The following is a 13168-nucleotide window of genomic DNA, read 5'->3' on the forward strand; positions in this document are numbered from 1 at the left end:
GTGTAGATTTGAAATTAATCACAGGGTGGCATTAAGTGGGAAGAAGAAAGTGTACAGTACATTTAGCTAATTCCTTTTCCTTTCACAGTGTTTGATTGTATGACTGTGAAATGTACAGGACTAGCAGCTTCCTTTTAAATTCTTTTCTTCTGTGTAAACCAGGTACACACGGGTCACTTACCCACTGCCTGGCCATTACCAGGAGAATGTATTTAGCTTGGTGCCTAGTATTCAAGAAGGAGCAAAGTAGGGGGTGTTTACAGCTGCTGCCTTCCTTGAATAGACTAAATTCCACAGGGGCTATTGTGATGTGGGAGAAAAGCCAAGTAGTGGTAGAACTTGAATTTCATGTCTTCAGCTTGGGGGTTGAGACATACGACATTTCAAAGGAACTTAGATGCATACCTAGCTCAGTAAATGCTGGGAATTTGAATTAAACCAAGCTGCAGGGCATTCCTCTGTGTGTTTAGATCCATGCTATTTACACATAGACAGGTCTTGCCCAGAATGCTCTTTGATACTTTCCCTGCTTTCCCCACAGTGCTTGTTGTGCTTCGGGTATTCTGTGTTCACATCTGTTTCAGCACCAGTCCTCAAAGCTAACACTGAAGTATGGGAAATGGGAATGCTGTCATGGCTGTTTTCATGCCAGCTTTCTCAGCAGTGTTGAGAAGCCAGCAGCAGCCTTGCTGAACCGGAGTTCTTGTAACCACATCTACTGAGAAAAAAAAATGTCTCACTGTAGCTGTAGAGTAACTCTGAGTTGTGAGTGCATCTTTTTGGAATGTTCTGCATAGGGACAGGCTCTATGAGAAGTGTGTATTCTGTGCTTCAATGGAGATAACATTGGCATTGAGCTTAAATGGCTTAGAGAAGGTGGAGAAGTAAACTGCTCAAGGTGATGAGTGGGTATGAAGTCGCTTCCTTCCTTGCAGGATGTACTGAAGAGGCTGAGGAGGTTGTACTGCCAGAAAACTCCCTTTTCTCTGCCCATCTTCAGGAGGATCTAGTCTGTGTTGAGGCTGAGGCAAATATCTTCCTACTTTCCTCCCCTTCCCCCATTAAGAAAATGTTCTGAAAGTCTGAGGTATAGCGAATGTTGTGTAAAAGTCTAGCCTTTCGGATTAAACGACTGCATGTTCAAACACATACAGGCCAAGCATGCAGCTGCATGACTGCTATCCCAGCTACTTGGGAAATGATGACAAAAAATATCATGAGTTCAAGGCTGTTCTGATGGTTCTTTATTGGGACAAGGTCTTTCTATATATCTCTGGCTGTCCTGGAACTCATTGTATAGAGCAGGCTGTCCTTGAACTCAGAGTTCTGCCAGTTTCTGCCTCCTAAGTACTGGAATTAAACTCATGTATAACCATGCCTGGCTACATATACTCCCACCTTGATGATAATGGATTGAACCTCTGAATCTGTAAGCCAGCCTCAACTAAATGTTGTCCTTTTAAGAGTTGCCTTAGTCATGGTATCTATTCATAGCAGTAAAATCCTAAGACAGTGGCATATGCCCATAATTCCAGATTTTAGGAGGCAGTGGCAAGAGGTTCACAAGTTAAGGGGCAACTTGGACTACATAGCAAGACTGATTTAAAAAATCAGGGAGGAAGATGAGTGGGAAATAACCGGGTATCTGTGAGTCTAAGTTTACTAAGTAATGTAGTCTACTAAGTTGGCAGTAGAAAGGTGACTGTCATATGCTAGTGTGGTCTGATGCCGTGTTCATAGATATGTGCAACTTACTAGGGAATAAACAGGCAAGATGACCAAGAAGCTGGAAGTTTGGCTGTATGAAAAAATGATGGTATAAATTAGGGATTTTGAGTTCTTGAATATTTGTATTACATGACAGAAACATTAGACTTTTCTACTGAATTCCAGGGGAAAAGGCCTAGGCTCTGACCTGCAGAAGATGTGCGTGGTCAGATGTGATAGCCTCTTCTCAAATGTTCTGGCTATCTGGGGAGGAATTGAGGCCCAGAGCTGTTGGACAAGTGGACTGTTTCTCCAGTTGCAGTAGATGTTGAGAGCACAGGAGGGTCAGGGTATCAGATGTGGCTTTCTGGAGAACCTGGTTGCATTTTGAAGGCAGGCAAGGGAATGGCATCCTAGGAGAGGAAACCAGCATGTGGACAGATAAAGAAAAACGGGGCAGGCCCAGTTAAACGGTTAAGTGACTAAGAAGGACATGGGTTTAATATGGGCAGAAGAGAGGATACTTAGGGTGGTGTGTAGCATGCAACACTCATTTTGCAGGGTCCCATATATTTTCTGCATGTGTGATAAGTAACATTAATCCTGTATGTTACCTAAATGTTTGCTTATTTGCAACAGACTTAAGCACAGAGAATATTCACTTCTTTCATTCTTTCCAAAACACTTAAGCCTTTCAGAGTGTTTCAAAGGAGAGCTATCAGTTATGAAGTTGTACTAACCATGTGTTATACCCTGTGTTTAGCTTGAAAAGTGAAGCAGGGATGTAGCTTAGTGTTAGAACACTTGCCTCGTATGCAGAAAGCTCTGTGTTCTCTTCCCAGCACTAAAGACAAAGCAGGACAAAACAAAACACTAAGGGAAATGAGTAGTCCCAGATACTCAGGAGGCAGGAGGTCACTTTCGTCTAGGAGTTTGGAGAGCTTGTCTGGGCAACATAGTAATTCTGTCTTTGAAAAATAATAAGCTGGGCTGGGGAGATGGCTCAGTGGGAAAAATGCTTGTTGTGTAAGTATGAGAACTGGAGTGTAGGTTCTCAGAACCCACACACAAATGAGCAGGTGCTCTGTGCTTGCAACCCCAGTGCTGTAGGATCAGAGACAAGGAGATACAAGGAGCTGGTTACCAGCCATTATAGCTCAAATAATGAGCTCAAGATCAGCAATGGACCCTGCATCAAAAAAGAAAATGAGGCAAGAGAGATGGCTCAGTGGTTAGTTCAAATCCTAGCGCTCATATCAGGTGTCTTATAACTACTTATAACTCCAGCTCCAAGGAGTTCCAGCACCTCTGGCCTCTGCGCACCTGAATTCATGGACATATACATAATAATAATTGAAAAGGATGAAAAGTGAATTCAAAAAGCAGCAGTCTAATGTTAATATCTGACTTGCATATATGCACAGAGAGGCAAGTGTACTCACACACACACACACACACACACACATATATGTATATATATATAAAACATCATACAAACACAGGTTCCTAGAAAAGCAAAGTAATTGAAAAAGCCAGATGTTCCTTTCCCTGTGTGATATAGTCACTTTTAGAAGGAAGGAGGGATCCTTGTCCCAGATTTAATTCACATATAAAGACCAAAGATTTTACAAGTAACCCGTGCAGGAGGCAATGGAAAGATATGTGTGCACTTGAAGTCTCTTGGGAGGCAGGGCAGGTCTATTAAGCCAATATGAAATGTCTTGTGCAAGCAAGGAGTGGAACTAGATTTGAACCTCTTACTGGTGTGTGTCAAAGGCATCTCAGTCTGCCCAGTATGAGGCAGAAGGTGAGGAGGGAGAATTGAGCTTAAAAGCCAAAGGCATTAGACATCTGAAAGGAAGTTAGACTCTTAGATAAAGTTGCCTATGGATAAAATCTAGCCTTGCAAGAAACTAGTGTAAAAAAGATGTTCTGTCAAGAGTGTATTTGTTGTGCATGCATGTGGGTCCTAGTTTGCTTAAAAGAGGTACCTGCCTGCTTGCTTTGCCCCTTAAGCTCCTGTCCCAGCCTCATTACCTGTACATATCCAGGTGCTGCCTTCCATTGAGAGTGTGGATGGTTCGGACCCTCTGGCCACGCTGCAGAACCCAATTGCCAGACTAGATGCAAAAGAGGAAGAGGAAGAAGAAGAGGATGAGGATGAGGATACAGAGGAAGAGGAGGAAGAGGATGCTGAAGACACAGATGTGGATGACTGGCAGCCTGACCCACCCCGGCCTTTTGATCCCCATGATTTGTGTAAGTGCAGGCACTGGACTCTGTCAGGAAGATGTGCAAGTGTGGTCATGTGTTCAGTGATCGTCCATCCCATACACTGGCACAGCCATAGGAGGGAGCTCCTGACTCTGGTTTTGTTTGTTTTTACTGATAAAGAATCTGAAACCCAGAAGAGGTCCCAGGGTGAAGTGAGTGAACAACCAGGCATTCACACTGGGGGCTCTTAATCGCTACAGTGAGTTGGCCTCGGTCGTCTCTGCACTGTGTTGTTCTGTTTCTCTCATGGAATGTTTAAGAATACGTACAGGTTTGCAGTCATTGCTGCACAGATACATTCCACAGCCTTTCTAGGCTGGCCTCTTTCTGAAGGTCATAACTTTGAGTGCCTGGGAAGAGCTGACTCCAGGTCTGGGTGGGATGCCACAGCCTGAATTGTCCTTCTGTCCTGCCTGCTCAGGCTTCCATGTTTACCTACCAGTTCATTGTTTCTTTCTGTGGATTTTCATGTCCACGTGGCAGACTGACCTCATTCTCCTGAGTGAGCAAGTTTGTGGCTTTGCACAACCCTCATGTCTGGTTGGGGCAGAACTCATCCCCATAGGTAAGCCCATGTAACAAAGAACTTTGTTTTGTTTTTCTCTGAATCAGTTTTCAAGGCAGTTGTCTTATAAATATTAATACAAAGTCACTTTACATTACTTGAGAATTGTGGAAATTTCAAATACCTAAACCAGATTACCACATACTGGAGAGGGAGGTGTGTGAGTTTGAACTCTGGCCTGGTTACTTGTCTCTGATTTGCGACCCTGACTATCTCTTCTGGGCTCCTCTTGGAACGGGAGCAAGCATTCCTGGCTTGAGGCAAATGCAGACTTCTGCATCAGTTGAAAATATATGGTTTTGCCAGGGCACGACTACTGGTTCTGTCTGAGTAATAAAGGTGGGATCCTGATGAGACACATTTTAGCACCCCTCAGGCCATGCAGCCTGAGGTGAATAGCATTCTCTGTTCGCCTTAGACTGCCCCTGTGTTACAGCTTCTCACCTTCACTAGGAGGAAGTAGACCTAACCGTATTGTCAAGGTTGATCCCACAATAGCTTTATTAAAATGATTTTGTCTCATCAGATTTTGCAACATCTAACAAACAAGCTTTTCATTTTTTCTCATAATTCACTTGTAAATTGTGTCCACTGTTTGGAACCACCGACTAGCAGGGAATTGTCATGAATTGCCTATTTTAGCAGGCATAAAGGGATTAGCATGATTTAAGGAGGAGATTTCGGCATTCTCACTGGGTTATGAAAGGTAGTACTTTATAGTAGATTGCTAGCATCATGAAGGAGTTAACTGAATATGGCCTGAAAACTTAGATCTGGGATTATTTTTAGGTCAGCACCTTTTTCATTGGCTCAAGAGGTTTCGAGGTATTTGACTTTTCCTTAAGCTTTCTTTCTCTTGCAGGGTGTGAAGAGTGTAACAATGCACATTCTTCTGTGTGCCCAAAGCATGGCCCCTTGCATCCGATCCCTAACCGGCCTGTGCTCACCCGAGCACGAGCCAGTCTGCCTCTGGTCCTCTACATAGATAGGTTCCTTGGGGGAGTGTTCTCCAAAAGACGGATTCCCAAACGCACTCAGTTTGGCCCAGTGGAGGGGCCACTGGTCAGGGGATCGGAGCTGAAAGACTGCTACATTCATCTCAAGGTAACTTGGGCTTCCTCCCACTGCACTGCTATGTAAGACTTTCCAACGCACACTTATATTTTGCACCGAGTCTCTTTATCCAGGTCATTCCAGCTGTTTGCTAATTTTGTTTCCGTGCTTTAAGTTGCTTATGTGGAAACTTGCTCTGCATCCTTAGTAAACTAGAAGTGGTAATGGCATCTGCTGAGAGCTTGGAGATAGGTAGTTATGGGGAGCTATAAGTAGTATGCTGGGCTCTCATCTTAAAACAATGCAGGGTGTTTGGGGGAAGACAAAACACTTGTCATGTAAGCATAAGGAGCAGAGATCAGCTCCTCAGCAACTATATGGCAGCTCATAACATGTAGAACTCTAGTCCTAAGTGATCCAGTGCCTTCTTCTGACATCCACATGCACCAGGCATACATGTGGTACACATACATGCAGGTTAGAACACTAACCCACATAATACTAACAACGAAAAGCCTAGTAGGTTTGGTGACCTACCTGTCATTCCAGTCATTTGAAAGTGGAGACAGGCTCCTTGGAGCTGCCTAACTAGACTGAATCCAAAAGATGCCTGAGGAAATGAAATGAAGAGCTATTGAGGAAGCTGGGCAATGGCGCATGCCTTTAATCACTCAGAAGGCAGAAGTAGGAGGGTTTCTGAGTGTGAGGCCAGCTAGTCTACAGAGCGAGTTCCAGGACAGTCAGAGCTACACAGAGAAAGTCTGTCTCAAAAAAAGATTCCCAGTGTCTTCACATGTGCACACTGTATATACCTGTGGGTAGCTTAAATAATGGAAATGTATTTCTCAAAGCTCTGAGCACTGCCAGGCCAAGATGAAGATGTTGGCAGGCTGTTTTTTCCCACTGTATATTTGTGTTCATACTCCCTCTTACTGGGTTGCAGCCTGCCCTGATGATGCCATGTTAGCCTAATCTGAGACCCCTTTAGAGGTCTTGACTCCACTGTAGTCACATAAGAGGAATCGAGGTTTTAGGATTCCCACAGGACTTTTTTGGGGAACAGGGAGAACATAAAGTTAAACTCTTAATATGGGGGCTTGGTGTACTTTCTCTTTTGTTTATTTTAATTTAATTTAATTTTTAAAAAAGTAGGGCCTTTCTATATAGTCCTGGCTGTACTGGAATTCTCTGTGTAGACCAAGCTAGCCTCAAACTAACAGAGATCACCATGCTTTCAAGTGCTGTGATGAAAGGCTCATGCCACCATGCTAACTGCATTTTCTCTTCCAAACAATATGATGGAGAGCTAGGGAGGCAACTTACTTGGTCAAGGGAATGCTCATCTGCCCTGTAATCCCAGCATTCAAGAGGGAGAGGATCAAAAGTTCAAGGTCACCCTTGACTACATAGTGGGTTTGAGGCCATCCTGGGCTACATGAGAACCTATTTGAAAAAGTTTTTATTTTAGGGCTGGTACGGAGGCACACACCTATAATCCCAGCAGTTGTGAGGCTGAGGCAGGAGGATTGTGAGTCCAGTATAGCCTGGGCTACATATTTAGACCCCATGTCCAAAAGAAAGCCTTGAATACGGAGACGTCTGTGGCTGTGCTCTGTGTGCTGGGACAGTTGTGCACAGAAGGTTTTGAATCTTGGAGTAGGTCTGACCTTTGGCGCTCTCTGTGGTAAAGAATAGTTCACAGGGAATGGCAGAGGTGGGCACACAGCTCAGCAGTTAGGAGAACTCGTTGCTCTTGTTGAGGAACAGGCTTTTGTTCCCAGCACCCACATGGCAGCTCACAAGCATCTATAACCACAGCTCCAGGGAATCTGACTTCTTCCTCTGTGGGTGCCTGTGCACATGTGGTGCACAGACAAATACTCAGGCACATACAGAAAACAAAATAAAAGCATATTTAAAAGAAAAGCATGCTTCATCAGGGCTGGAGGGATGGCTCAGCAGTTAAGATTGTGTATTGCCTTTCTTTCTTGAGGACCCCAGTTCAGTTCACCTTCTCTTTGGTTACAGGTTTCTCTTGATAAAGGAGACAGAAAAGACAGGGATTTGCATGAAGACCTGTGGTTTGAGTTGTCTGATGAGACCCTTTGTAACTGGATGATGTTTGTGCGCCCAGCCCAGAACCACCTAGAACAGAACCTGGTAGCTTACCAGTATGGCCACCATGTGTATTATACAACAATAAAGAACGTGGAGCCCAAGCAGGAACTGAAGGTACAGAGCTGGACCCACAGCTGCCTGCCAGCCAGGGTGATGATTAGGGCTCTTTCCTATAAAAGGAACCTTTTCTGATAATTCCTTTATTATTGAGTGACTTCAGCCTTCCTGTTGCAGGATCCCTCCCCTTCACGGTTACAAAACACTGTGGATGTTCAAATCTCTTACATATGTATGTGCATAGAGCCCATGCATGTCCTTACATACATTTCAGATAATTTCTAGCTATTTATAACATCTACTACAATACAAATGCTGTGTAAATAGTCATTATGCCTAATGTATGGGAACAGGGGTGAGCAAACTCTTCCCTTCAGAACAGATAGTGATGTTACTCATGTATATTCCCTCTGTTGTTGGTGGAACCTTGAACAAGCAGGACTGACTGTACTGTGCACTGTAGACTTATAATAACCTTGTCAATGAAACGGAAAGGGACTAGGTCATTTTATGTTCCTCAGGGGCCTACACCAAGGGGTTAAGTGTGGGGTGAGGCCCTTATTGTGCTGGGGAGACTGGTGCTGGTGATAAGGTGAAGAGTTACTTGTAATATGGGAGATTTTATAAACTGAGATTCAGATGTATGCCTAAGATTTCTTTATCTAAAAATTTAATTTTTTCAAAGAATTCTATGTGTTGGCTTCTGATTTCAGAAATAATTTTTGAGGATAATTGTTAGAATTTATTTATGAATTCAATGACATAATAAAATTGTGCTATGATTCTATATGTAAATGAACATTCTGGCTTTTTTTTTGTTTTTTGTTTTTTTTTTTTTTTGTTTTTGTTTTTTGTTTTTGTTTTTGTCTTCTTTTGCACTGCCAGGGGTTGAATTTCGGTATTTTAATGTGACAGTCACCCTCTGAGCTGCATCCGGGCCTGTGGATCTCCCTGCACTCAGGCTGCCCTTAAATGAAACGTGCCTAGCCAGCCTAGTCTCCCTCACACGGATGGTACAGGCATGTTGCACTGTGCTCGACTGACACAGAAGTTTTGTCTGTTTCGTGTTAGGGTCTTTTAAAATATTTTTATTAATTCTTCGGTAATTTCATGCAATGTATTTTGGTCATAGTTACTCCCACTTCCTCCCATTAACTCATTCCAGAGCTTCCCCTATCTCGCTACTCTCTCCCCAAATTTGTATCCTTTAAAAAAAATTAATAACACATTGATTCTGGTTTGTGCTGTGGGGGGTGAGCATCCACTGGATTGTGGTCAGGCTGTCAGGACTGTAAGAGACAGGGCCTTCCAAAGTTCTGGCTGGCTTCTAACTCACATTCTAGATCTCAGGAGTAACTGAGAATCCCTGGTCTCCTGCTCCCATCTCCTAGCTGCTGGGATTACAGGTTTATACTAGCAAGTGTTACTTCCAGTCCATTCTGTAATAAAGAAAAAGTCCTGAAAGAATGAAAAGAACCCTTCTTAGTTGCGGGAAGATGTTTCACCCACTCTCCCTCATTCTGCTCACTTGGGTCTGGGTAGAGAGCTGCTGAGCTACATCCCCAGTTCTCTTCTGAACAGCAGATGGAACTGTGGGGGTGATGATGGGCAGAACCAAATAAGAACAGTAAGATGTAATAAATGCCAAGGCTAGGAACCTGGCTCAGGGGTACAGAACTTATCTAGCATAGGCAATACTCCTGGCTTGATACCTAGCAGTACAAAGAACAAAACAAGAGAGAGAGAGAAAGAGAGGGGGGGAGGGAGAGACAGACAGACAGACAGACACACACACACACATACAGAGAGAGAGAGAGACAGAGAGAGAGAGACAGAGAGACAGAGAGACAGAAGTGAGAGGTGAGAGAGTGGGGAGGGAGGGAGATATCAATCAATCAACCCACCAACCAGAACAGATAAAAAGGAAGCAGTTGAATGGAAGAGGTTTTTGTAAAAGACGGTGAAAGCAGGAACAGTGTTTTGTACATACAGCCTCACTAGATGCAGGTGGAGAAATGCAGGAATAGAGCTTAACTAGAAGAAACAGATAGTAATGACATGTTTAAATAATTTCTTAATAATTTAGAGAATGCGTAGAGGGCTCAAACTACAGCTTGGTGGAGAAGGCTTGTCTGCTGTGTGAGGCACTCTGGGCAGATCATCAACACTGCAGAAGACAACGATATAAACCAGCAAAGAATGAGTTACTACCTTTGTTGGTTTAAATTAGCAGAAAAAGAAGGTGAAGTTTACAAAAAGGCTGGTGAGATGGTTCAGTGGGTAGAGACAGGCTCTTACACACAAGCCTGATGACTTGAATTCAGTCCCTGGATCCACAAGGTGGCAACAGAGAACCAGCTCCTGAGAGACTTTCTCCTAACTTTGTCCACATATCCCCGCACTTGTGCAGATGTACACACACACCAAAACCAACAACAGCAACAAAATAAAGCAAAGACTTTGATTACAGAATTACATTACTTTATAGAGTATGAATATTTCTGAACCAAATTTCTGAACCAAAAATGTTCAAGTAAGACAGATCTCTCAAAGATAATCCGAGGAAGAAGTTGTAAAAAAAGAAAGAACTAGATACATTAGAACATGGTAATACTGTGTTTCCTGATTCTAAGACATAACAGCTATTAGGATGATTCATTAAGAAAATTGACATCAGGTTTTCTATTGGAGTCCATCCATAAAACCAGTAAAATGATTGTTGCATCATCATCCAAGGAGCTACTTTACTTTACATTTGATTAGAGCTCGATTAAAAATTGTGCCTCACTGGTGTATGAGTAACAGGAACAATTAGCGCCAAGTACTCTTTAAAGACAGGGTCTCACTATGTAGGCCTGGCTGCCCTGGGGCTCCTTATGTAGCACAGGCTGTCTTCAAACTAACTGGCTATCTTATCTCAGCCTCCCAGTGCTGGGATCTCAGGCTATCCCACCAGGCTGGACAACCAGACTATTTTCAAAGTAAGTGTTACGTTTTTGTTTCTGGGGGTATTTTCCTACATCACTGCTATTTTGTTTGCAAGTCTGGACATTGCACTGTCTTGGTTTGTATTTATTCTGAATTGAACAGTGCATGGGAGTTAATGAACTTTATGATCATATCAACAGGAACTTTTGAAAGTTCTGCTTGGTGCCTTAGCAAGGCCCTGTAGATGTTCACCAACCTTGTGTTGCTTTGAAATTTCTCTTCCGGAGAGGAAATGACAGTTTTTCTTTCCCTCCAGTCTTCAATTGCATTGCTTAGCAATTGTCTGAGCCCAGTAGGAGGTGGGGACAGTCCACAGGGCCAGGCAAGGCCTGTGCAGAAGTGGGAAACAGGCTACTGACATTATTTACATGAAGGCTGGTGGGTACCAGGGTGTGAGTATGGTTCTTTCTGATTCCTCTTTAAGAATAGCTTGGGGGGGTTGGTTTGTGGGGAGGGGGGTGTTTTGTTGAGACAGAATTTCTGTTCAGCCCAGCCTCATCCTCTCCTAAGTGCTGATGTTCTGCATGTATACCACTGTGTCCAGCTATATTCTGATTTCTGAGATGGAAAAAATATGTCTTGGAACTGATGGATTAGGGCAGAATTTGTAATAGGAAAAACGACAAACTTCCTAAAATAATACAACCAGAGGGGCATAGTTAAGGAATTGTGGAACACAGAGTCTACAGAACGTTGTCCTTCAGAAGTCTCAACTACACTCATATATTTAATGCACATAAAAATTATGCATGATTAATTCACTTAGAAGTTAATACATAGTGAACTTCAGGTGTGTTTCCTACATTAAGAAAAATTAGGCTTTCCCTGTACTTAACAGACTTGAATCTAAGGGAGAGGTGAACAGAAAGACCTAAAACAAACAGTATCAAATGGAGTAAGTGCCATAGTACAAAGAGAGTGAGTAACAGAACAGGAACCAATTTGGACAGTCTAGATAGAAGGCTTGCTAAGAGGTGAAGGCCGAGGATGGCAGAATAAGAGGGACCAACACCAACACTGCATTCTTGAAGTCCAGCTACAGGCTGGGAAGTATTCTGCATGTTCCAGTAGCCAAGAACAAGCTGTTTGGATCCGTTGGTGGGTAGTGACAGGACTGAGGTATATAGCAGTGTATTGGGGAGATCACAGAATTCTTTGGACATCATCATTAAACCTTTGAGGCTTATCATAAAATGAGAAGTCAAATGGAACCCCGTACAGCTAAGAAGACCTCCATTGGGCTAGAGAAGTGGCTCAGAGCTTAAGAGCACTTGCTGTTCTTGCAGAAGACCCAGGCTCAATTTCTTGCAACCCCATGATGGTTCACAACTATCTGTAACCTCCAGTTCCAGAGTTTTTTTATAATCTTTTCAGGCAAGGCACATGTGATATGAAGACAAAATACTTATACACATAAAATAAACAGAAGAAAAAGAGGAAGAAGAAGAAAACAACCACCACCATCACAACCACCACTACCACTGTGGTTGAGAATAGCAAGGGAAAAGGGAGGCTAGTTAGACGGCCAGGTGGTGATGTAGACAAGAGATGGTGTTGACACAATCTGGTCGCTTTAACACTGATGGGTGGTGTGTCACATCTAAGGATGATCCTTGCTAAAGATTACTGAAACAAATGGAGAAGCAGAAGACATGTTTTAGGTTTTACCCCTGAGTGCCTGTTGGGAGGTAGGACATTTAAAATTTGAGATGGCAAGTTCTGGCAGTGTTAGAAGAAGTTTGCTAGCACATACAGAGGTTGCATTCCCAGCACTATAAATCAAAATGACAGTAAAACCATTCTTGCCTAAATATTAAAGATGAAAGCGGAGTATGGTAGTATACACTTATAGTCATAGCTACTTGGCAGGCTGAGGCAGGAGAGTTACAAGTTGGAGGCCAGTCTGAGCAACTTAGTAAAATCTTGTCTAAAAATAAAACACTAAAAGGGCTGGGGATACACGGACAAATTCCTGGCCTCAATCATCAACCCTGCATAAACCATATATGGCACATCGTCCTATCATCCTAGCATTTAGGAGATAGAAACAGGAGGACCAGAGAGTCAAGACCATTGTCAACTACTTCTGGAGTTTGAGGCCAGCCTGGGACATGTGAGGCTCTAGGGGCGAAACTAAGGCACAAGGAAAAGAGTTAGGAGTTAGTTATCAGCATAGAGATGATTGAAAATGGCTGCGACACTAGAAAGGAAAGAAGACTCGGGGTTTAGACTAAGCTTTGAGCAGCAGCAACATATGGAAGTTTTGTAGACAGGGCTGGAGACAGCCAGGGAGAGTGAACAGAAGCTGAAGCTAAGCAGGTAGGAAGACCAGGACCATTTGATACAGTCCCATCCGTGGCTCCATCACTAACCTGAGTGACAGCATCTATAATTACAGCTGTATAA

At 43.2% G+C, this 13168-nt stretch overlaps 1 protein-coding gene across 1 annotated transcript in view; it reads left to right on the forward strand.

The window, feature by feature from the left end:
* PRDM10 (PR/SET domain 10) overlaps positions 1-13168 on the forward strand; it is a gene marked incomplete at its 3' end in the record, with an annotated part of 94371 nt that overhangs the window by 39379 nt on the left and 41824 nt on the right. The window contains exons 5-7 of the mRNA XM_080929673.1: positions 3759-3966; positions 5409-5650; positions 7628-7831. Of these exons, the coding sequence (XP_080785799.1) occupies positions 3759-3966; positions 5409-5650; positions 7628-7831 (654 nt within the window). The remainder of the gene's footprint in view (positions 1-3758; positions 3967-5408; positions 5651-7627; positions 7832-13168) is intronic.

Source organism: Micromys minutus (genome assembly GCF_963924665.1).
Source record: "Micromys minutus genome assembly, chromosome: 16".
Taxonomy (NCBI): domain Eukaryota; kingdom Metazoa; phylum Chordata; class Mammalia; order Rodentia; family Muridae; genus Micromys; species Micromys minutus.